The following is a 27,079-nucleotide window of genomic DNA, read 5'->3' as shown; positions in this document are numbered from 1 at the left end:
TTTTATTTTATCTGTGCAGTACTTTGTCCAACTGCAGCACAATCTGCACTTGCAATATTTTTTGTGTGCTCAATAAACTGCCGATACGTTTTAGTCGCATATTATTTAATTTAAAAATTAAAAATGTTTAATTATGATTTCGACAAAAATATAAACCTCATTTTAGTGACATAAAATTACTTTACATGAATTAATATAAGTGTTTCGTGCTACTTTCTATCTAACTGTAATTATGGGAAAACAAGTGTAAATTATTTTTTACTCAAGTGACAGTTATCTGATATCGACAATTAAAACAATTTTATCGGATTTAAGATCACCGATGTTATCAACGTAAATTCACACGTACGTTATTGCTACTGTCAAACAATGCCATGTATGCTCCAGATCATCTTAGAAGGAAGGAAGTTCGAGATGCTATGTACCGTAGTAATTCCAGTCTTGACTTGATATATGCTGACCACTCCACAGGGAATGGTTTGCGACGGGAGTATGGTAGTCACGGGTCAATTGACGTGATCGGGGGTACTAGCGAACGGCTCCCTGCAATGGTACATAATTACAGCGGCTTAAACGCACCCGACAAGCCATCTGGACTAAGCCGTTTGACTGACCGATTTTCCGAAGTATTAGCTAGCGATCATGCGGACGGGCCAACGCCAAGAGCCAGTGTCAGCCCCAAACCACGCCTCAAATTTAATAAACTATGGGGTGGTGCCACTCCAGTCATAGCTCGATCAGATGGCGATGGAATTATAACATCTGTTTCTGATGTAAACAAAAGGAAACAATTTGCACACTATGACTGTCAATCCCTTATGGCCAACTTGAGCTATGCTGCTGAAATCCGAGGAGCCCTGTTGAGCAGACGTCGTAATACAACAACGGGAGCATCAGCTGCATCCTTACTCGCTACACGTGGGTTACCACCAGGTGAAGATGCTGTTCCGGACACTGGTGATGGTCGATCAAATGAATTACTGGAAAGCTGTCCATTTTTCAGGAATGAATTAGGCGGTAAGAAATACTTTACAATTACTTATAACATGATTTGTGTTACCCTTTTTTCTAGAAGCTGCACTATACTAACCCACTATTTCCTTATACTGTGTCTGTTTCCTATAAATAATAACTATTTTCATTAATCACAAGACTTAAGTTTAATACAAAAAAAAAATACCTTTATTGAAAATTACCCTCATATATTAGAAAGAAGTTGTGTCTATGTATGTACTGAGAAAGAAACATACATAAATAAGACACAAAATATTTTTTTCTGCTAATCTGCCAGTATTTAAAAACCATATATATATCCATAATTATAATACTAGTACGAAGAAACAATTCTTTCATAAAAATGTGTGAATATTATGATTACTTTTTACACTACGATATTAGTATTCTGTGAGAATTAGGTGTCTCAATGTGAGTTTATTGTTATGCGCCTATTGTTTAGCAAAATAAATGGACAACTTTATTTATTACTAGCATATCTTTTAATAACATAAATTATTTTTTTTTTTTTTATTTATATGTTACCGGATTATAAGTATAATTATTAGTCTATAATAAATAATTGTTTTTAATGTAATAAGCCATTTATATTCTACTCCCAAACAGCACCAGTCAATGTAACTTCTAACACAAGGGACGATAACATCCTATTTTATAAAGTACCAATACTATAGGCACTGGTGAACTATAGCCCTAAATATTTAACACAAAAAGCAATTTCATTCTGATATAATTGATAGATTACTTGATGTGATGAAAATATTGTGTATTTTATTGTAAATTTAATGTTTTGTCCACATTAACAGTTTACTGTATGTGTAAATTTATTATGAATGAATGGTCTTCAAATGTACAGTAACATATAAAACATTAGTATAAGTACATATTTAAGATCATGTAATATCCAATATAATTACTATGTTATATCTAAAGTATGTTATTAATTTCTGATTTTTATGTATTCTGATAATTGAAATAATTTTAGTATCATTAACATCAAGATATAGATAGCATAGATAAATATACTAGTATCTCAATTGTCGATATGTTTGAAAATTATACGTCATATGGTAAATTACATTCATGACATATATGAGTTAACAAATTGAAATAATAGTATGAAATGCTTATGAAAACTTTTTTTTGTATGTCTGTTGTAATCAAGCATTGAAGTATATCATATAAAACAAGCTTATACTTATAAAAAATGGTTTAATCAGCCATCAAATCTGAAACAGCATTATGACATTAATAATTGATATTGATCTTTGCTACTGATTCTGTAATCAAAGTATAAAGTATCGAGCATTGAATGAACATAGCACACTATGCCAGACTCCACAATCTTTGCTCAAGTTAGCTTTTACAATTACTTTAAAAGATCAAATTGTCCTTTTATAGAATTATGTTAAATGTAAATCTACCAATGACAATTGAAAATTGTAATTAAGACTATGAATAACTGGCTAGAAACTCAGTAGTTAGTTTCTTCCACTTTTTCTATATATAGTTGGAACACTTCTTCCATACTCGTATAAGATCATCTTATAGATTTAGCACATTGTATGTTGCAATCCGTGGCATGATCAGAGCAAGCATTGTTGTCAAAGATCACCTTATTAGAAAATACTTTATACTTAGCACAGTATACACATTAAAAACACCATAATATATAAAAGTACTTTATTAACAAAGAGAGCTGAGATGGCCCAGTGGTTAGAACATGTGCATCTTAATCGATGATTGCGAGTTCAAACTCAGACAAGCACCACTATATATATGTGCTTAATTTGTGTTTATAATTCATCTCATGCTCGGCGGCGAAGGAATCGTGAGGAAACCTGCTTGTGTCTTAATTCATCGAAATTCTGCCACATGTGCAGTCCACCAACCCGCATTGGAACAGCGTGGTGGAATATGTTCCAAAACCCTCTCCTTAATGGAAGGGGAGCCTTATCCCAGCAGTGGGAAATTTACAGGCTGTTACTTTACTTTACTTTACTTTTATTTTAGCAAATGTTAAGATATACTATTATAGTTAATAAAAGAAATCATTTATGACACATTCTTATAAAACTTTCATTTTCATTACATAGTTTTGCATTAAGTATGCATGCTTAGAGTCAATAACTCTCCTATTTGTATGGTCGATAACATTGATTCAGTCATGCATTAGGAATGCATCTTCATGAAACATTAATTTATTAATATTTATAGTAATAATGAAACTAACTTTACTTGAGATGATTTTAATTTATTTTCAATTATTCCCTTCACGGTAATAACTTTAAAACTAATTATGTATTTAAAAAGTTATTTCTTCATACGTATAATTTTATCATAAACTACAAGACCAAAGCCATGTTTAAACTTGTTTGTGACTCATGCAATATGAATGTACTAAGGATTAGTGAATAAAGCCTGTTTTGATGTGTTTGAAAACATTCAGGATGCAAGGATGTTATCATTGCACAAAAAAGTAGTCAATACTTCTTAAAAATTTAAAAGAGCTGAGATGGCCCAGTGGTTAGAACGCGTGCATCATAACCGATGATTGAGGGTTCAAACCCAGGCATGCATCAATATATATATATAATCTCGTGCTCGGCGGCGAGAGGAAACCTGCATGTGTCTAATTTCATAGAAATTCTGCCACATGTGCTTTCCAACAACCCGCATTGGAACAGCGTGGTGGAATATGTTACAAACCCTCTCCTTAATGGAAGAGGAGGCCTTATCTCAGCAGTGGGAAATTTACAGGCTATTACTTTACTTTACTTTTCTTAAAATTTAACAATAATGTTGATTAATTATATGTATGTTCATTAAAATGAGTTTGTTTTTAGGTGAAGAAGAGCGTTGCGTGTCGCTTTGCACCCGTACAGCTCGGGGCGCAATTCCCGGCCAGTTTGGAGGATGGCACCGTCCCAGGACGGCTTATGGGTTTTCAGTCCTGGAATTCCCACCTGGACAAACGCATTGGCGACACGGGTGCCCTTTCGTAAGATCGAGTTCCCCTTTACCAATCGAAAGCCAAGATCTCGGCGCATTGTACTATAGGAATTATTTTTACACTCAACGTTAGTATTTTATATATTTACTTTAATTTAAAATAGGTATGGTGACTGGCAAATGGGCCTCTTTATGGAGGGTAGTCTATTAAGGTTTTACATCATCAATGCGCTATCAATATTGGAAACTAACAATTTTGTTTTGGCCCATATGACTGTACCAAGTTTTTGTTTGATTTTATTGATAATAATCGAAAGCAATACAAAATTCATACATTTAATTATAAGTCAATGAATACTTCTTGGGGCAAGGTTTCTATAATAAAATTCCGCAGACATTTTTAACTTTGCAGTTTCGTAAATTCAAATCGTTTGTAAAAAATACTTTGGTAAAAGAGGCATATTATTCGATACAATATTTTATAGATGATAAGAAACCGTGGAGTTAATACCTGTTGACTTCCAGACAGGATATATTACATACACATTTAATTGTAATTAACTAACATGACTGTATCTTTTAAATGTTGCCGGTACTTGGTGGATTCACTTTCCGAACCGGTGGTAGCTTCACTTAATTCTTAAATGACGATTCAAAAGTGAATACCTAAAGTTTATTTTGAATTGACTTAAAAATTGGATATCTAATGCGATTAATATTTCAGCTCATCAAAATTGGTTTGGTATGGATGAGAACTTAGGGCCCGTTGCGATATCAATAAAGAAGGAACGCGTAGAGCTAAGGCGCGGTGGTGTCGACGCGTCAGCACCGGCCTCGCAGCTGGCTTGGCAGTATCGACTCATCATACGAACGTCAGAATTACTTCCCCTACGCGGTTCTATACTCGAGGACGCATTGCCAACCGTCAAGCCGAGTAACAACAGTGCCACATATAACACCAAAGAAGTGCTAGAATACGTCGCGCCGGAGTTGCAGTTGGGTTGTTTGAGGTGAATAATGAATTTAATATTTCATTTGAAAGGTTTTTTTTTATGTTATAGGTTGGCGGACGAGCATATGGGCCACCTGATGGAAAGTGGTCACCATCACCCATAGACAATGACACTGTAAGATATATTACCTTACATCGTCAATGTGCCACCAACCTTGGGAACAAAGATGTTATGTCCCTTGTGCCTGTAGTTACACTGGCTCACTCACCCTTCAAACCGGAACACAATTTATTTATTATTTATTTTATTTAATACTTTATTGCACACACAATGAAAGGACATACAAATAAAGAGAACAATTACAACAAAGAAAAGAAAATAAGAGCGTGCAAAGGCGGTCTTATTGCTAAAGCAATCTCTAACAGACAACCTTTGGTGAAAGGATTTGCAAAAGCAGAAACAGGATAGTGCAAAAAATAAAATAATATTCATGATAAACGAAAATAATGACTTATAATATACATACTAATATAAAATATATATAACCTACATACGTTACATATAAATATATGTATATGTATATACTTAGATACATAGATACATAAAAATAAATATAAATACACACATATAACATTTTTATATATAATACATATTCAATAAACGTACATACATTACTTATTGTAAGGAAAGATAGTGAGTTTTCACACGACGTTTAAATATATAAATAGAATTAGACCGACGGATTTCCGGGGGAAGCATATTCCATAGCTTCACAGCTTTAACAGTAAAAGATTCACTGTAAAAGCGAGTATGAGCTGTTGGCATCTTTAAGCGATTGTCACTTCGTGACCGCAGATCAAGATGACAATCAGAGTCAGTGCCTAAAAAAGAGAAACGAGTTTTTAAGTAATTAGGAGATAGAGGATTATAAAGAATAGAATAGAGAAGGGAGAGTATATGCAAGTTGCGGCGATGTCTAATTGTAAGCCACTTCAGTTGGTTACGGTATTCGCTGACGTGATCGAATTTACGTAGCGCAAAAATAAATTTGATACAGACGTTTTGTAATCGTTCAAGCTTGTTTAGCTGTTCTTCTGTTAGGTCTGTATAACTACAGTCAGCGTAGTCCAGTATTGGGAGCAGTAGTGATTGAGCCAGGCAAATTTTTGTTTTAACCGGTAATAGGTGCTTCAGACGTTTGAAAGAGCTAATAGTGGCAAAAATCTTTCTACTTACTTCTGCAACTTGCACGGACCAGGAGAGGTTAGTATCTATGAGGAGACCAAGGTTTTTTACATGGGAACAGAGGGTTAAGGAAACATTGTCGTAAATAATAGCGGGTAATTTACTATAATTAAGTTTGGAGAGTTGAAAGGTGCTACCAATTATAATGGCTTGGGACTTGGCAGGATTAACATAGAGTCCATACGCCTTGCACCAATTGCAGATGTTAAGCAGGTCCTGATTGAGTCTTGCGATGGCATCATCAATATCGTGTGCTGTACAAGTAACATAGACCTGCAGATCGTCGGCATAGAGATGGAAAGACGATGAAAGGATTTTTGGGATGGTATTAATGAAAATAGAAAACAGGAGAGGTGAAAGGACACTACCTTGCGGTACACCAGCTGTGAGAGGGAGATAGGAAGAAGAGAGGCTGTTAATGTGTACACTTTGCCGACGACCAAACAAGTAACTACGAAACCAGTCAGTTACGTCCGAGGCAACATTGATGGACTGGAGGACAGCCAACAGGAGCTCGAAATCAACCGCATTGAATGCATTGCTAAAGTCCAGCAATGTAAGGATGCTCAACTGCTTGTTGTCCATATTGGAACGTAAGTCATCACATACTTTTACCAGAGCGGTAACTGTGCTGTGGCCCATACGAAAGCCAGATTGATATTCGGAGAGGATGTTGTACATTAAAACGTAGTCGTTTAGCTGGCGGTGCACAATACGTTCCAATACTTTCGACAAGAAAGGAAGGATCGATATAGGACGATAATGAGAAAAGGATACTGGATTTTTATTTTTAGGAATTGGAAGGATGTGAGCAATACGCCATGCTCTTGGGAACTGACCTGAAGAGAGGGAGGAGTTAAAGATAAGATTTGATCAAGAATTAGGAGAAGCATTCTGCGGTTGATTCCGTCACTACCCATTGCGTTAGACCTGATAGCCAGAATATGAGCCCTAATATCACTTAGCGCCATTGGTGAAAAACTGGAAAGGAGGGTTGTTAGGAGTAGGTAGAGAGCGAAGAATACTAAGCGTTTTTATTTTTTCCTTGATATCCATTGGGACAGTAGTAGCAAAAAATCCGTTCAGAGCATTGAGATCAAGGTTTGGATTGACAGGGCAAGCTTGGCGTCCGATACCGAGCGACTGTAGAAATTTCCATGTCTGAGAAGAATTACTGTTCTTAATTGTACTGTGAATGTAACGTCGTTGAGCATCTCGACAAACCCTGCTGCAACGGTTACGCAAGCGCTTGTATTTAATTAAATTTTCAGTGCTAGGGTTATGTTTATATTTAAATTTGGCTCTATTACGCTTAGTCATTAACGTTCTAATTTCATTGGTTAACCAAGGAGCAGGAAGATTTTTCAATTTGATGGGACGTAAAGGAGCGTATTTATCAAAAAGTTGAGTTAGGAGCGAATTAAAGATATCTAACTTGTCATCAGTCGTTTCAGCTCTAAATACAGAATCCCAGTCAATTTGGCTAAGCTCACTCATAAACGCATCATTGTTAAAATCCTTAAAACTGCGACGCATTACCACAGTAGGCCTAATCTTAGGAGGTCGAATTTTATATGATAAATATATTAGATCATGGTAAGAAAAGGCCTCTGCGGGAAATTGTCCATGACATTCTACATGCTCCAAGGATGCAACAATGCTAAGATCCAACTGAGATGGTGAACAGCCGGGAAAATAATGAGTTGCTTTCGAAGGGAGAACGTTAAGATTAGAGCTGCTGACAATATTTAATAAACGTTTTGCACGTGCATCATTTTTAATGAGACATGTGTTAAAGTCACCCATAATAATTGAATGTTCTATATTAGCCGTATGAAGCTCCAATAATTGTTCGAAGGAATTAAAGTAATCAATGTGAAGAGACGGACAGTAAAAAACACCTAATAGTAACTTAACACGGCCAAATAGAACTTCAATAAAGATGTGCTCTGCAGATTCAGAATATTGCGGGTCAGACATATCAAGTATTGTAAAAGGAATATGGTTTCGGATATAAATTGCCACGCCTCCACCTCCCTTACCCACTCGATCATTTCGAATGAGATGAAAGTTGGGCAAAGAGAAGCAGGAAGAAGGCAAGGAGGGTTTGAGGAAAGTCTCGGAAACAAGGATAGCATGTATGTTGGAGTTGTCAAAAGAGGATATAAGGTCGGAATAATGAGCAGGGATGCTTTGAGCGTTTATGTGAACTACATTAAAGTTTTTAGGAATAGAAGAGAAGGCATTATCAAGTGACAAGGAGAGAGGAGAATAAGAACTGTGAAAACTATCATCCGTGGAAAAAGCTGTGGTGAAACTATTGCTGTCGTCGTCTGAAAAGATATTACATTCAATATCATCGATACTCATAATTGTATACTATAAAATATGCGAATAAATATATACAATATACACAATAATACTGAGTACTGTTATTTGGCGGTAGGATAACTGATGAGTGGGTGGTACCTACCCAGACGGGCTTGCACAAAGCCCTACCACCAAGTAAAAAGGTTTCAAACCCCCAAATCGGGCCACTATCAAATGAATCGTAATGTTTTTTTTGAGAAATCATGTTCCTTTTTGAAAAAATAAACTCTTTGGTTATGTGATATTTGTCGTCTTGTCCGATGAGAATGATTGAATAGTAATAATAACTAATACAGTCACAGTAAGAAAACCGTCAGTTTTCAAATTCATTCTTTTATCAAGTCGTAAGCTCTTAGTACCTTTTGAAACTAAAGCACGTAACTGACAACTGCATATAAAATTTTACTTATGTATTATGTCAATCTCAATCGGTAAAGCAGATTATCTGAGCACACGAAAATAGATCTTAAGGTGACAAACATTTTCTTACCCCGACTGTACATATCCTTGAGCATTATTTTATCTCCCATAATCAGTCAGGGTTAATTTTCATCATCATCATCGAATCGAGATGGCCCAGTGGTTAGAACGCGCCCATCTTAACCGATGATTGCGGGTTCAAACCCAGGCAAGCACCTCTGATTCATGTGCTTAATTTGTCTTTATAATTCATCTCGTGCTCAGCGGTGAAGTAAAACATCGTGATGAAACCTGCGTGTGACAAATTTCATAGAAATTCTGCCACATTTGTATTACACCAACCCGCATTGGAACAGCGTGGTGGAATATGTTCCAAACCTTCTCCTCAAAGGGAGAGGAGGCCTTTAGCCCAGCTGTGGGAATTTACAGGCTGTTGTCATCATCATCATTACTATCTAACATAATATATTATGTTTGTTAAAAAAAAGTATCTATAATTATATCAAATAATGTTTTCAGATTAGGAATTACAAATGGAGGTGCGGAGAACCAACTTCTGCGACTTGATGAGCAACGTGTAACGAGGCACTACAAAGTCGGAGTGATGTATTGCAAGAGCGGTCAGTCGACGGAGGAGGAAATGTACAATAACCAAGAAGCGGGACCGGCTTTTGTGGACTTCCTACAGATGTTGGGTCAGACGGTCAGATTAAAAGACTTTGATAAGTACAAAGCTGGTCTCGACAACAGGACAGACTCCACTGGACTGTTTTCTGTATACACAACATATCAGGGCTGTGAAATAATGTTTCACGTTTCAACGATGCTTCCATACACACCGAACAATAGACAGCAGCTGTTGAGGAAACGTCACATCGGTAATGACATAGTGACAATTGTCTTCCAAGAACCTGGTGCGGCTCCCTTCACACCCAGGAACATACGTTCCCAGTTCCAGCATGTTTTTGTGGTCGTTAGGGTCATAGATCCATGTACAGAGAACACACACTACAGTATCGCTGTGAGTCGTGCTAAAGAAGTGCCTTTATTTGGACCCCCCATCAAGGATGGTGCGGTTTATCCGAAAGGTGAAGCCTTCACGGATTTACTTTTAAGTAAGGTAATGGACCATAGTTTATTGTTCATTTAAATTAATAAAATTAAATTAATGTGTGTACTTATGTCTCTAAAATATGTGTTCTTCAATTTATGGCTTTTAGTGATTTACGAAAACAAAACCATGTATTATTTCCATTTTTGTGTGAGAACTGAGATGGCCCAGTAGTTAGAACACGTACATCTTACCGATGATTTCGGGCTCAAACCCAGGCACCACTATATATATGTGCTTAATTGGTGTTTATAATTCATCTTGTGCTCGGCGGTGAAGGAAAACATCGTAAGGAAACCTGCATGTGTCTAATTTCATCGAAATTCGGCCACATGTGCATTACACCAACCCGCATTGGAACAGCGTGATCGAATATGTTCTAAACCCGGAGAGGTTTAATGGAAGTGGAGTCCTTAGAGCCCAGCAGTGGGAAATTTACGGGCTGTTACTTTACTTTACCTTTGTGTGATACTTTCTTTGCCAGAGCTAGTCTTTAATAAAGTTAAAAGTTATAAATATATAGTTAATTATAGTAAAAATATTAAAGTAATCGAATTATTTAGTTATAAATAAACGAGACAGATATATATTTAAACTTAATGGCAGTTATTTCAGCATTCCGAAATAAAACAGATCCAGCACAAATGGTACGTAATAAAATATAATCAAATACATAAATACTTTTTGGTATTTTAGGTTATTAATGGTGAAAATGCTGCCATACAATCGCCCAAATTCAGTACCATGGCTACACGGACGCGGCAGGAGTACCTCAAAGATCTAGCTAAGAATTACGTCACTGCTACCACTACGGAGACTGGACAGAAATTTTGTAAGTGAAATCTTGATTTATTAATTAATTGTTATTATGTTCGAAGTTCAAATTCTCTATAATAGTAGGGCTATTCTGTAACGAGAAACTCGAATCTCGTCACAAAACGACGGTGATTTTTACGAGTGAGATGCGAAATTAATTCTTACAGAGTAGCACTACTTTCTTTTTCTTTTTTGTTTGTGGTGTGCAATAAATTATATAATAATATATAATAATAAAATAATTATTAATTCATTCATTCATTCACTACAGTTTCGGCAATATTCAAAACGTCATTTTTGATCCATAGTGATATCATAGATTATTCAAGCTTTCGACAAATGATATCGCGTCAAGTCCTCTCTTGATTGGGACAGACTATACAATACACAGATAAATAATTATAAATACAGGTTCGTCACCTTAAGATCTATTTTCGTGTGCTCAGTATGAGCGATAATCTGCTTTACCGATCACATGACATATTGCATCGCAGTGATTTGATGTTTAGATCCAAAAGGTACTAAGAGCTTAAGACATGATAAAGGAATTAATTTGAAAACTGACGAAGGTTTTCTTACTCTGTACATGTAAATAAGGTGCATTTTTCTTTATTAATTTGTCCATCTTGTTTATTACAGCTATATTCTCTTCGTTGTTGATGAAGAGCGGAAATAACTCAAGCAACAACGCAATCGTGCCTCGCGTCGACGACTGCACTAACGACGTTTTAGTAGGAGGAGCGTTGTGTTTTCACGTGAGTAATACAGACTAATGATAAATCTTTTAACGTTAGATTACCTAAGTATTGTTAAAAATAAAAAACACTAAAAATGACTTAAAGTGCGAATGTAACTCTGTCTGCCTATAACCATTAGGCTATTTGACTGGTTTTTAAAATCCATTTTATATTATTTAGTGGAAGTTAAGGAACCCAGTAAAAGTTGGTTTTTCTTATTTCTAATACATATTTGCCGAAATATATCATATTAAAAATTCCATATTTAAATATCGCGCAAAAACGCTACTTGGACAATATGGCGCTGCAATGGGTCGGTGTCGTCACTTTCCTGTATTTTAATTCTGTTCATATAGTAGAAAAGCAAGGTTAACACGAAAGTGACGTCATCATAAGCCCAGCCAATCAGGAGTGTTTTGTGTCACGTGACAAACGTTTGATAAAATGCATTTTTGAATAAATTAATTATTATTTTCAACTTATGTTCTTAAATAACCATTTTTAAACTCATAATATACACTGATTACAATAATTCATAATTTATTTTTCTCATTGTCATAAAGCCTATTTAAATGAAATTTGGTACACAAACAGTCTAGAGCCTGAGAAAGGATGTAGGGTACTTTTTAATTGGAAAAAAGTGTTGTTAACAACAATGAAATATTTTAAGTTTATTTGTAAATATATTCTTATTTTCTACGCGAGCAATAGCCGCGGGTAATAGGTAGACAAGTTTACGGGAGCAAGACAGACTTTTTTAAAAAGATATAATATTTGAGTTTCAAAATATTTAATTATAATTAAATTGACACTACCGAACAGAGGTTTATACTCTAGTCGAATGTTGTTCCCCATTTTACAAAATCGTTTCCCAAGACATATGATCCCAAAGCATAGTATGATGCATACTTACATTGTGCTGATTAAGCATTCACTTCTATTGTCTTCATGCTTTGAGCTAAGATAATTAGGTAGTAAATAATAAGTAATGATAACAATTTTATAAAATAAACTTATAAGTTTATGTATTTATATTTGATGCGGTTCCAGGTACAAGTTCAGGATGAGGGAGCCGGTGGGACCGTAGTGGATTGCATCATGGGGATATCTGCAGACACGATAGTTATAGTTGAAGAGAGTTCCAGGCAGATCATTCTCGTCCTACCCACAAATACTCTACTTGGTTTGTACTCGGCTTATATATTTGTGGTTGTATAATTTTATTTACTATTGTTTTCTAATAAAATAAAAATTAGTTAATCACCGAGATGGCCCAGTGGCTAGAACGTGTGCATCTTAAACGATGATTGCGGGTTCAAGCCCAGGCAAGCACTGCTGAATATTCAATGTGCGTTTAATTGGTGTTTATAATTAATTTCTTGCTCAGTGAAGGAAAACATCGTGAGCATGTGTCTAATTTCATAGAAATCTGACACATGTGTATTCCATCAACCCGTATTGGAACAGCGTGGTGGAATATGTTTCAAACTTTCTTCTCAAAGGGAGAGGAGGTCTTAGACCAGCAGTGAGCAATTTATAGGCTGTTGTTGTTGTTGTATTTAATAGAAAATAAAAGTGATATATAGTAAATGATAAGTATTTGATGTGGTGGCGTCGCGCAGGCTGGGTGGTGAGCGGGCAGTGGGTGCGCGTGTACTACCACTTTCGAACTTTTTCCTCAAAGTTAGAGGAGGTCTTAGCCCAACTGTGAGCAATTTACAGGCTGTTTATATATTTAAAAGAAAATAAAAGTGATATATAGTAAATGATAAATATGTGATGTGGTGGCGTCTCGCAGGCTGGGTGGTGAGCGGTCAGTGGGTGCGCGTGTACTACCACCGCGGCGAGAGCGTGCGCGTGAGTGCGGCCGACGCGCTGCTGCGCCGTATGGCCGCAGTGGCGCCGCCGCACGCGCATGCGCTCAACGAACTCACGCTGGACCGCGGCGCCGCCTCGCAGCTAGGTGACGCACACAACCCTCTATTTTAACTATAGTCTGTTCGCGTTAAGAATGCAGTGAGTTGTCATTATTTACCGGCCTGACTCCGCCCCCTTTGACCAATCAAATCTTTTTTAACAGCAGGGTGAAGGTGTATGCATATTTGTGTTAAAATTCCAACAAATTATATTTGTTTTAAAGACTAAGTGTAATGAATTTAAAAATACATATTAAAATAAAAAATCGAATCGGGGTGAATAATCAACAAAATTCTTAACTCAAAATTATTGTATATAGTATACAATCGTTTGCGAAGCTTGCCATCGCGATGTAGAAATTTACATATTTTGACATAACGTCATCTAGTAGCCTTGAATAAATTAAATATAAATATATAAATAAAAAAAATTTAAATTATAAAAATAAAAATATCAGTTAATAATTAATTAAATGTGAACTTGACTTTGTACTTTGAAAATATTTGATTGGTCAAAGGGGGCGGAGTCAAGCCGGTAAAGAATGACAACTCACTGCATTCTTAACGCGAATAGACTATAGTCTAGTGATTATATAGTCTAGGAATTTTAGCACCAAAAATCGGTCCGCTCTGCATAAAATCCTTCAACGTGATTTTTCGATTGGATTATGTCGGAGGGTGCCCCCCAAGTATAAAACCGAGTTTCTGTCGCCCGAAACCGCGAGCGTTAGCCGCCATCTTGGAAAACGTTTTTTTTTTTGCTTATATCTCGGAAACTGTAAGTTTTACGTTAAAAACCGAAGAAATCTTTTTTGTAGAATAACAAAATTTCCCACCTTTTTTATACCCTCATTTGGGGTACCCTCCGACATAATCCAATCGAAAAATCACGTAGAAGGATTTTATGCAGAGCGGATATCTAAAAATCTTGGACTATAAGTAATAATTACTGGATTTTTCTATCGAAAAATTCTCAGTAGCAACCTGGAATTTGACAATTGGTTGCCAATGTACACATACACATAAGATGTTCTGCGTAATTTACAGGTCTCTATTGAGACATCATCTTTATTAATTTAAATAAAACTAGTTATTACGGATTTGAATCGCGTATATTAATTATTTTTTCAACATCCCGACGTTTCGATCACTTTACAGCGATCGTGGTCACGGGTAGACTAAAGTGGCATTTGTCTATTTGAGGAACGAAATAAATATTATTTACAACTACCGCCAATTATTTCTTATATAATAACTCGTTTTATTTGAATGTGTAATAATCGCGAAGGTTTAAGACAACATTATCTTTATTAATGTTTTTTTTTTTTTTTTATATGTTTGTTACCTCATAACTTTTCACTGGGTGGACCGATTTTGATAATTTTTTTTTTGTTTGAAAGGTAGTCCTTCCCGTGGGGTCCCATTTTTTTTTAAATTCTTTTCCGATGATGGTATCCGTATGAAAACGACATAAGTCTTAAATTTGCATTATGTATGCAGTAGAAATAAATATGTGATGTGGTCGTGTGGTGTGTAGGGTTCCACGTGCAGGCTGACGGGCTCGTGACGGCGGTGGAGGGCGGCGGCGCGGCGGCGCGCGCGGGCGTGCGGCGCGGCGCCCGCCTGCTGGAGGTGTGCCGCGCCGCCGTCGTTGCGCTCACGCACGACCACCTCGTCGACCTGCTCAAGACCTCCGACCCCGTCACCGTGAGTCTGCTGCAGTCATATCACATATTTGTAACATTTATTCTCATCATGCAGATTTGAGTTACGAAAATTAAATTATATACTAAATACTTTTCAATATTTAATAATGATCAAATGTTACCTAAATATTAGAGCCAGGCTATTTAGATTAGCCCATTACCTCCATTGAGGCCGTAAATCCCATGGTTGGCAATAAAAGTTATTGAATAATCAGACAGTAAATGTACTGACTGTACTGACTAACCTGCTTAAAAAATTTTAGTAGCTCTCGTGTTATATAACTCGTGTAGTACAATAGCTACACACACACACACACACACAAACACACACACACACACACGGCAGTGGTCTGTAAGCGTGCGCGCGCAGGTGCGGCTGACGTTCGCGCGCTTAACCTGCCCAAAAAATCTTAGTAGCCTCTCGTGTTATATAACTCGTGTAGTACAATAGCTACACACACACACACACACGGCGATGGGCTGGTCTGTAAGCGTGTGCTTGCAGGTTCTTAGTAGCCTCTCGAGTCATGTTTATAACTCGTGTAGTACAATAGCTACACACACACACATACACACACACACACACACACACACACACACACACACACACACACACACACACACACACACACACACACACACGCGCGGCAGTGGTCTGTAAGCGTGCGCGCGCAGGTGCGGCTGACGTTCGCGGCGGGCGCGCGCTGCGAGTGCCAGAGCGCGGGCGAGGCGTGGGCGCAGCAGCCCGCGCGCCGCCGACAGTCGCCGCCGCGCTCCGACACCTCCGGATACGGCACCGGTAACACACCGCTAAGTACTTACGTTACTGGCGCATTACTATGGATTTTACAAGAATCGGTAGAATCTATAGTACGACACAACTTAGATGTCGCATCGGCAAAATTCGTAAAACCGATCACATCCGAATTGAGTACGCTGTCCCAAATTATCAGTATTTATTCCTCATGCGAATATGATCTTTGCACAAACGTAATAACGTGTAATATCATATGACCTAATATATTCGTCAATTTGACGCGTCGATTTACATGCACTTGTTTTCTCTGACGCGTGAATCTATAGCGACGAATAGCGTCGAATGGCGCGATAGGGAGCGATTTCTATTGGTTGTGTAAATCGGGAGTAATCGGTTTTAATTTCATTCCATTTCATTTTCCGATGCTACATCTAATTTGTGTCCTACTATACTTTCCGAACCGGTGGTAGCTTCACTTAATTGTTATATGACGATTCAAAGGTGCTTGAAAAAGCCCACTTGAATAATGTATATCTTGATTTTTTTACAATAGAATTACTTTTTGCGGTATTTTTGTCTTATTGCATTTATCTGTATACTAAGCGAATCTGCGGTTTACATGCGCGAGTTTTCTAAAACTTCACTTAACTGTCATCGGAGGTTTGTTAACCCTCGAGTGGTGAATTAAAAAATAGCATGTCATAATCTAGACTCAAACTCTCCACACCAAATTGCATCGAAATCGGTTCAGTAGTATAGGGGGGAAAATAGCAGGCAGATTTAATTTCGCATTTATAACATGAAAATATATTAAATTATCCTAAATAAAGTATTTAATATAGTAATTGACTTTTCGCAGGCGGGTCTGGCCGCAGCACGACGTCGGGCGGGAACGCGGATGTGCGGCGGCGCTCGCACGAGGACGCGTCGCCGCGACACTCGCGCCGCCCGCGCTCGCTCGCGCACTCCTCGCTCACGGTGAGACGCGCGAGAGACAGGGACAGACATATATGTCTGATTCTTTTAGATGTTTGACATTTTCAATCAATGCAGTTAATTCTCTAGTTTATTTAATTATGAACTAATATAGTATATTAATTGATTTCGACGACCTCCGTGATCGAGTGGTGTGTACACCGGTTTTCATGGGTACGCCACTCCGAGGTCCCGGGTTCGATTCCTGGCCGAGTCGATGTAGACTATCGTTAGTTTTCTATGTTGCCTTGGGTCTGGGTGTTTGTGGTGCCGTCGTTACTTCTGATTTTCCATAACACAAGTGCTTTAGCTACTTGCATTGGGATCAGAGTAATGTATGTGATGTTGTCTCATATTTATTTATAAAATGAGATGATAATTTAGAGTTCAGTGTTTCCTTGAATAATACTGAATATATTTCGTGCAGGAAGAACTGATGCGATTAATGGACGCTGAACTTGGCGAGCCTCGTAGCGGTAGCGGCGGTGGTGGTGCTGGTAGCGGTGGTAGCGGAAGTGGCGGGGGCAATGCCCCGCTGCCTCTACCAGACGCGTCTGCGCTGGACTGGGCCACGCTTGTACATACTGCCACTCGGGCTATGTTACAGGTACATTTTAAAACATATCATCATTGTAGCACATAACATCGTCGATAAAGTAATTACTTCTTTGTAATATTATTTAGTAAATATATATAAATAGTCACATATTAAAGTACATAGAAAAGACAGTTTTTGTTTTATGGTATAGGTTGGCGGAGGAGCATATGGGCCACCTGGTGGTAAGTGGTCACCATCACCCATAGACAATGACGCTGTAACAAATATTAACTATTCCTTACATCATCAATGTGCCACCAACCTTGGGAACTAAGATGTTATGTCCCTTGTGCCTGTAGTTACACTGGCTCACCCACTCTTTAAATTTAATTTTGAAAGAGTTGTTGAATAATTTTTCTATGACGAATTTAATAAATGCAATTAATATTATATTTATAATCATAAAAAAAACTTGAATGAAACTCTTTATTTCGATGTAGATTTGTGAAGAGCATCAGTATCCGTCCATAGACAACGCCGAACCGAATTCAGAGACAGCAACTGAGGTCGGCCTCGACACGTGGTCAGAGATAGCCGTGAGTTGAATGCCTGACTTAGATGGTTTTTATTTCAAATCAAATTAATTTATTCAAGTAAACTTCACAATGAAGCGTTTTTGAATCGTCAACAATAATAGGCTATTTGACTTGTTTTTAAAATCCGTTTTATATTATTTAGTAGAGGTTAAGGAACTCAGTAAAAGTTGATTTTTTATTTCTAGTACATATTTGCCGAAAAATATCTTATTAAAAAATCCATATTTAAATAACGCGCGAAAACGCTACTTGGACAGTATGGCGCTGCAATGGGATCGGTGACGTCACTTTGCTGTTTTTTAATCTGTGGTACATACTGTAGAAAAGCAAGGTTTACAAGAAAGTGACTTCATCATAAGCCCGGCCAATCAGGAGCGTTTTGTGTCACGTGACAAACGTTTGAAAAAATGAATTTTTATTTATTGATTTTTGAATAAATTAAGTCTTATTTTCAACTTTCGTTAGTAAATAACCATTTTTAAACTCATAATATACAGTGATAACAATAATTCACAATTTATTTTTAGGAGTTGCCGAGTTTGAATGTCTTTTGAAATTAGTTACTCCGTATATTCAAAAAGAATATTCAGAAAGAAAACCATGGTACACGCGGCCACAGCAAACAAACATACGAGCGACTTTGCTCTGCGGCTGCCGCGCGCTGACTGAACGGTCTAAGCGTGCTAAGTCTTATTACACTACGCGGTATTCAGCAAGCAAGCAAGTAAGCATGGTCGAACCCATTCGGTCGGTCTAATTAGACAGGCTAACTTGCTAACTCTTATTACATTATGCTAAATCTTAGTAAGACTGTCTGAATACCGCGTAGTGTAATAAGCCCTTAACAAAAATTCCTTTTTAATATTTTAAAAATCGAATCCGTCCTATACCTTTTTTAATCTTTATCGAACCGTTCGGACACAGAGTAACGACGCAGACGAGACGGCGAGCGCGGGCGGCGGCGCGGCGGCGGGCGCGGGGGGCGGTGCGGGGGGCGCGGGGGGCAACTGCGCGTGCGGGCTAGCGCAGCGCGTGGCGGCGCTGGAGGCCGACGCCGCGACGGCGCAGCGCCACCGCCACCACTTGGAGGAGGAGGTCAGTCTTTAGTAATGGAGGAATGATTCGATCATTCGCTTTTCGAATATCGATTTTTCTTGACTTCGATGGGAGATTTAAGTACTTTTCATGTTATGAAAATTTCAATTTAAATAAATAAATAAATATTGGGCAGCATCACATACATTCCAATGTAAGTGCAAGCCCGTCTGGGTAGGTACCACCCACTCATCATTGCAGTACAGTACTCAGTATTGTTGTGTTCCGGTTTGAAGGATGAGGGAGCTAGTGTAACTACTGGCACGAGGGACATAACATCTTAGTTCCCAAGGTTGGTGGCGCATTGACGATATAAGGAATAGTTAATATTTCTTACAGCGTTATTGTCTATAGGTGATGGTGACCACTTACCATCAGGTGGCCCATATGCTCGTCCGCCAACCTATACCATAAAAAAGTGTTATGGAAAATCAGAAGTAACGACAGTACCACAAACATCCAGACCCAAGACAGTACAGAAAAGTAATGAACTTTTTTCTACATCGACTCGGCCGGGAATCGAACCTCGGAGTGGTGTACACACTACTCGAATATGAACATGTAATTTCCAAGTTGTGTTACGGCGATAGTCGCTCACGGTGCGCGTGCGCAGGTGCGGCGGCTGCGGCGCCACAACGCGCGGCTGCGCGAGGAGTCTGCGCGCGCCGTGTGGCAGCTGCGCCACTTCACGCACTGGCTCAAGCGCACCGTCGACAAGCAGTGACGCCCAACGCTGTAAGGACTCGTACAATAACACACACACACACACACATACACACACACCCTTAATAATCACTTCCTTAATATTCTTTCGTTCTATTAATAAAAAAAAAAAAATTGAGAATAGATAAGTTTTCGAAAATTATCAACGGAATGACCACAGTAATTAGGCTATATATTATTAAGCTATTGGGTTTGATTATCATTTTTGTGTAGAAGGGAAGAGAAACAAAATATACCTGACATTGGAAAAATGTAGAACTAATACATAAATAAACAATATCGGCAATAAATGGAGGTCCTCGAAGCTATTTTTTACTATATAAATTGCCTTCATGTTGTTTTCCTCACGATGTTTTCCTTCACCGCTGAGCACGAGACGAATTATAAAGACAAATTAAGCACATGAATCAGCGGTGCTTGCCTGGGTTTGAATCCGCAATCATCGGTTAAGATGCACGCGTTCTAACCACTGGGCCATCTCGACTCTGCATACACTAAGCGACTTTGGTTTAAACAATGTAATGAATTTCCTATTCTGTGAATGGAAGATCAATTGATTTAATGTCATTCAGGCCTCTGAGTGAACAGCGACATTTAGCAAAGTGGCTAGGCGTTTAATAGGATGGCTGATTAAACTATTTAACTGCGACGCATATATTACTGTTTTTTTTAAAGACACGTTTCTTGGTGGTAGGGCTTTGTGCAAACCCGTCTGGGTAGGTACCACTCACCAGTTATTCTACCGCCAAATAACAGTACTCATTATTGTTGTGTTCCGGTTTGAAGGATGAGTGAGCCAGTGTAACTACAGGCACAAGGGACAAAACATCTTAGTCCCCTAGGTTGGTGACGCATTGACAATGTAAGGAATAGTTAATATTCTTACAGCGTCATTGTCTATGGGTGATGGTGACCACTTACCATCAGGTGGCCCACATGCTCGTCCGCCAACCTATACGATAAAAAAAAGCTTATTTTTTAAACTCATACTAGCGACCCGCCCCGTCTTCGCACGAGTGCAATGCTGATACTAAATATACTACAGAACTCGTTTACGACGTCACATTAGAAACTTCTAAAATTGTCAGCGTTTATTTAATATATTGACCATGTATAATACAAAAACTTTCCTTTCGAATCATTCTATATATTAAAAAAAAACCGCATCAAAATCCGTTTCGTAGTTTTAAAGATCTAAGCATGCATAGGTACAGACAGCGGTAAGCGACTTTGTTTTATACTATGTAAAGAAGATTGCTTATTCCCTCTTGAATCTTAACAACTGTTGTTAATGATTTTAGTAGGTTGGTATAGTACGACACAACTTCGATGTCGCATCGGCAAAATTCGTAAAACCGATCACATTCGAATTGAGTACGCTATCCCAAATTATCAATATTTATTTCTCATGCGAATATGATCTTTACACAAACGTAATAACTTGTAATATCATGTGACCTAATATATTCGTCAATTTGACGCGTCGATTTACATGCACTTGCTTTCTCTAACGCGTGAATCTATAGCGACGAATAGCGTCGAATGGCGCGATAGGGAGCTATTTCTATTGGTTGTGTAAATCGGCAGTAATCGGATTTATTTTCATTCCATTGCATTTTCCGATGCTACATCTAGTTTGTGTCGTACTATACATTTCTGCGAAGTACGGTCTAATTAACAATCATAAAATATCACAATATAAAATGGATTACTGGGGCTTCTACTAATCCGCTTAAAGCAAATAGATTAAGATTCATTATAAAATGACTTATAAATAACATTTTTACGGATTATACTTAAGATAACGAATCGTAAAGATAAAAATAAGTGTTTAATTTTATATTTAACAAAACATACAGGGTGACTTAGATGTACAAGATGTCTAAGTAAATAATACCTCAAAAGAAACAGGGATAATCAAGCATATTTTTAGAAAGTGACTTGACTTGACTTACTTGACTTAAAGTCCTATGACCCCTAGATGGGGCAGAGGGCGTCCACAGAGGTTCTCCATCTCGATCTGTCTTGAGCTTCATGCTTCATCTCGCTCTCTCAGATGCTCGCCACTTCAGCTATCACAGTGCGACGCCAGGTTTGACGAGGACGGCCACGCTTCCTCTTCCCCTGAGGATTCCAATCCAAGGCTTGCTTGGGAATGTGGTCGGGATCCCTTCGGAGTGTGTGGCCAATCCACCCCCATTTGCGGCGTTTAATCTGTCGATCAATGGGGCTTTCGCGGCATTTCTCCAACAGTTCTGAGTTGGAGATGGTCTCGGGCCAGTATATTCCGAGAATGCGGCGCAAACATCGGTTGACGAAGACCTGGATTTGGCGTGAGATGTCTTTTGTGACCTTCCACGTCTCGCACCCGTAAAGCAGTACGGCTTTGACATTGGACCCGAAGATTTTGAGCTTGATCCTTCGGGTCAGCTGTCGTGACTGCCAAACAGGTCTCAACTGCGCGAAAGTAGCTCGGGCTTTGGCGATCCGTGAGGCGATGTCCTCCTCACATCCCCCCGTTTCCGACACGACGCTCCCGAGGTAAGTAAATTGGTGGACGCGTTCCACCACCTCTGTGCCAATCAGCAACGGTGAGTTGTTCTTCATACCAGATCGCATTTCTTTGGTTTTCCGGGTATTTATCTTCAGTCCTGTCTTTGCTGCTTCCTGCCGTAGATCATCTAACTTTGCTTGCATGTCGGCGTGGGTGTGACTCAGCAGGCAGAGATCGTCGGCATAGTCCAAATCCTCTAAGATATTGGATAATCCCCATTCTATCCCGCGGCGCCGTTTATCTGTGATGCGGAACATTATCCCGTCAAGGACGACCAGGAAAAGAAGAGGCGATAGGAGGCAGCCTTGGCGGACACCTGCATGCACTGTAATGTCTTCCGAAATGAGGCCGTCGTGAGTAACTCTGCAGGAATATTTTCTATAAATACTCTCTAACAAGCGCACTATCTTCGGAGGCACCCCGATGTCCAGTAGACGAGACCAGATGCTTGACCACTTCAGCGTATCGAAGGCTTTTTCGAAGTCAACAAATGTAAGATAAATCTCTCTCTGCCATTCTGATGCCTGTTCTAGTATGATACGCAGAGTGTTGATCTGGTCTGTACAAGAGCGATTTGACCGGAAACCAGCCTGCTCCCTGCGGAGGAGAGGATCTACAGCCTTTAGCAACCTGCCCAGAATGATCTTGCAGAAAACTTTGGCGGGGATTGAGAGCAATGTAATACCTCTCCAGTTGTCACACTCACTAAGATCTCCTTTCTTTGGTACTGTTATAATAAGACCTTTTTTCCAATCATCCGGGAGCTCTTCCGAAGTCCAAATCTTCTCGATTAGAGGCGTCAGCACATTGACTGTGGAGGTCAAGTCTGCTTGTAGCATTTCCGCTGTGATCAAGTCAAGCCCTGGCGCCTTGCCGGTCTTCAGAGAGAGGACTGCTTTTGCCACCTCTGATGGTGATGGTGGTTCCGTATCACTGTCGAGTAGTTGAGGTTGTGGGGAACTAACATTTATCGCGTCAGGTGTCGATGTTGCAGATAAGCGGAAGACCTCCTCAAAGTGTTCACGCCAACGCAGCAGCTGCCCTTCTGATGTCACAACAAGCTGACCATCTTTGGATTTTATGGGTTTCCTCTTCCTAGCCCTATTATTCCCAGCCAAGGACTTTGTTGCGCTGTAAAGTTCCTTCAAATTCCCAGTATTAGCAGCTTGTTGAGCACGATCAGCAATACCGTCAGCCCACAGTCGCCTGTCCTTGCGTGTACTGCGATAGATCTCCTTACGCTTTTGGCGGTATTGCGAGTTAAGGTCGGCTCGAACAGCAGCATCATGAGTCTCAAGGAGTCTTAGGTGGAGATTTCTCCTTTCTTCGATCAGATCCCATGTGCGTTGTGACATCCAGTCCTCTTTTGAGTGAGGTGATTTAGAAAGTATTTTAGAAAGTATTGAACCTAAAAATATTATCTCCTTTTTTATTAATTAATAATAACAATAATAATAATAACCCTTTATTGTACACGCACACTAAAAAAAAACTTACATTCAATAACACAATATATAAAAAGAAGAAATATACAACAGGCGGTCTTATCGCTTAAAAGCGATTTCTTCCAGACAACCAGCATGTAGGAGTACAGTACAGGGGTTAAATACTATATTAAATTATATTTATACACAAATAATTACATTAAACAAGGTAGATACACTACACAAATACCTAAATATGTATCAAAACATATAAATATACATACATACATGTACAAATACTCACGTACATAAATAAAAATACAGATACATACATACATACATACATACAGATATAGACATTAATGTGAAATTAAATCAATAGAATTTTGTTTGATAGATTTCACGCACTTAAAATGTGACTGTATTCTTTTTTCTTATGACGTACATGCTTGATATTTGCTTTCTGAAGATTCGTTGAACGTTAATTTAGTAAAATAAAATCAAACTTTGACTACTTTTTTTATATTAAGCTAGCTATTTTAAAAAAAGTACAGATTTTTTGGTCTTTTAAAAAAAACTTCAAATCTTACTAGAAAAAAAATACGCAGACTTTGTCTGTGACAACCTTGGCCTAAATAGTTTTGAATTGCCTATACTAGCTTCTCCTTAAAGCTTTGCACCCATTTTTAAATCACCCTGTATAATATAAGAGATCCATTGATTGCGTTAGGTAATGTAACGTTACACACATATTGGATTCAAACGATAAAAAATTGAATTAAAATTTAGTAGTATCTCTAAAACTGGAGACCAAATCATTTAATATCAATAATCATCTTTTCTTTACATTTGAATTGTCATCGGAAGAAAAATACGTACAAGTAACTAAAAGTACCGCTTACATAAATAAATATATTGTGTCACTGGTGTGAAACAATAAAAATATATTTTAAACAATGGCAATACCAATCTCTAACTCTTTACGTCTGTCTGATCTCTTCCGTGGCTACACGACTGAATCAAATTCGATGCAATTCAGTTTGAAGCGAGCCAGAACTCTTGTAAAATAAAATTTTTGTTAAACAAAAAGAAAAACCGACTTCAAACAAAACACTATTTTAAAACAAATGAATATGCACTAAAAAGTAATAAAAATAATTGCGTATTCAACATATTTTTTAGAGTCATCCTAAACAAAATGAAATGAAAAATATATGAGAAAATATTAGACTACTTAAAAGTCGATTTACGATTATATAACGTAGTTATAGTTATTGGTATATTTGGAGCCGGTGTATAAATATATCAAAATCGGTCCACCCAGTGAAAAGTTATGAGGTAACAAACATAAAAAAAAATACAGACGAATTGATAACCTCGTCCTTGAAGTCGGTTGAAAATCAGAGTAATAGAAAAAAGTATGATAGTCATTACACACTATAAAACAAAGCGGCTTACCGCTGTCCCTGTGTATGCTTAGAACGAAATTTGATTTGGTTCTGATGCGAGAGAAAATATAGGACAGGCTAATTTTTAATACCTAATACCTACGATCAGCCCCTAAAATGCAAGTTATCAAGAAATCTTATATCTTTATCTATAAGACTTCTAGAATTGAGCTGAGAGCTGGCCCAGTGGTTAGAACGCGTTCATCTTAACCGATGATTGCGAGTTCAAACCCAGGCAAGCACCACTATATATATGTGCTTAATTTGTGTTTATAATTCATCTCGTGCTCGTCGGTGAAGGAAAACATCGTGAGGAAACCTGCATGTGTCTAATTTCATCGAAATTCTGCCACATGTTTATTCCACCAAGCCGCATTGGAACAGCGTGGTGGAATATGTTCCAAACCTTCTCCTTAATGGAAGAGGAGGCCTTAGCCCAGCATTGGGAAATTCACGGGCTGTTACTTTACTTACTTGCTTAGTTATAAGCCTTCTAAACATATACATATGTATAAATATATAGATAATATGATAAATTCATTTTCAGGTAACGTCAGAATGACAAGATGGCACCATCGCCGTACGCCACAGCGAGGTACTCTTGCATACATGAATAGTATTTAATGAATTACATAATTTCCAAAGAGTAACTACGTGTGAAATATAAATATATAACTCGCGCTGTATCTTATGAATTTTGTGCCTTTCTAGCTTCTAGTGAAGCTGTTATTTTGGCGTAATGATAATTTTTCCTTAATTATTAAGTACATGCCACTGTTTATCAAGTTAATTATTCAGATAATATAATGTTGCTGTTTCGATGAGAACGATGTCTCTAAGGGCGCGTTGTTGTGTTAAGCGCCCGATACTATGATATGCTGTATGTTATAAGATTATTTATTTATTACTGTTTTAAGTATTAAATATGCGAAAACATTTTGACTATGTTATTCTAAAAGTAACAGATTATACATAAAAAGTTTGTCATGTGTAATCTCTCTGTAATAAATTAAACTACAATTTGTAGTTCGTTCGTCATGTTAAATAAAAAAATATATTAACGATTTATATGATTGTACTTCCTTACATTATTATGAAACTGTTACTATTAAGTAATTATGTAAGTAGCGTTAATTTTTTTTTTAAATATTTAATACAGACTTGAACCCTGCCAAATATTATAACCGTAAGATGTCATCACATTAGCACAAAATACTTAATTTAACTGCTAAATCACTAAAATGCATATTATACGTTTCAACGGCAGGAGTAGTAAACATGAACAAACCTTATACTCCAGCCACATTCGATTTGGAATTTTAGTAAACAAACCATGTGTCATCATAATTAGGGTTGATACACTCTTAATAAAAAATAATAATTATTATAATTACAACTATATTCATTATAACACAATTTCCTGTTTAAACACAAAGATTTTAATTTAATAGAGAATCCAAAAATTTTATTTAGCCGGTCAATACATAATTTATATGAAAATTAGCTTAAAATAAAAGTTTAAATTTTTTTAAATACCACTATAATATTACTACAAAACTAACAACCCTATATTTTAATACTGACGTAAAGAAATCGCAGGTTTGTAATATTTGGAGTGTTTTTTAAGTAATTGCAGATTTAGGAAGGTATATAATAGCGATACAGGCTCTTCCTAATTGGTGGTGTATATTTTTAGTCGTATTATAATGGTAGTATAACCACAACAGGT

General features: G+C 37.7%; 1 protein-coding gene across 1 annotated transcript; it reads left to right on the top strand.

The window, feature by feature from the left end:
• Positions 1–27: 27 nt before the first annotated feature.
• LOC124531857 (signal-induced proliferation-associated 1-like protein 2) lies at positions 28–26,636 on the top strand. Its single transcript, XM_047106413.1, has 16 exons — positions 28–1,017; positions 3,861–4,094; positions 4,691–4,976; positions 9,474–10,074; positions 10,762–10,897; positions 11,521–11,636; positions 12,669–12,801; positions 13,417–13,581; positions 15,072–15,241; positions 15,916–16,039; positions 16,857–16,975; positions 17,400–17,579; positions 18,011–18,106; positions 19,031–19,201; positions 19,815–19,936; positions 25,898–26,636. Exons 1-15 carry the CDS (start codon positions 375–377, stop codon positions 19,923–19,925), a joined length of 3,285 nt encoding a protein of 1,094 aa, XP_046962369.1. The 5' UTR covers positions 28–374; the 3' UTR covers positions 19,926–19,936; positions 25,898–26,636.
• Positions 26,637–27,079: the final 443 nt, after the last annotated feature.

This window comes from Vanessa cardui, chromosome 8 (assembly GCF_905220365.1).
Source record: "Vanessa cardui chromosome 8, ilVanCard2.1, whole genome shotgun sequence".
NCBI lineage: Eukaryota > Metazoa > Arthropoda > Insecta > Lepidoptera > Nymphalidae > Vanessa > Vanessa cardui.
This window is presented reverse-complemented; position numbering and strand designations above follow the sequence as displayed.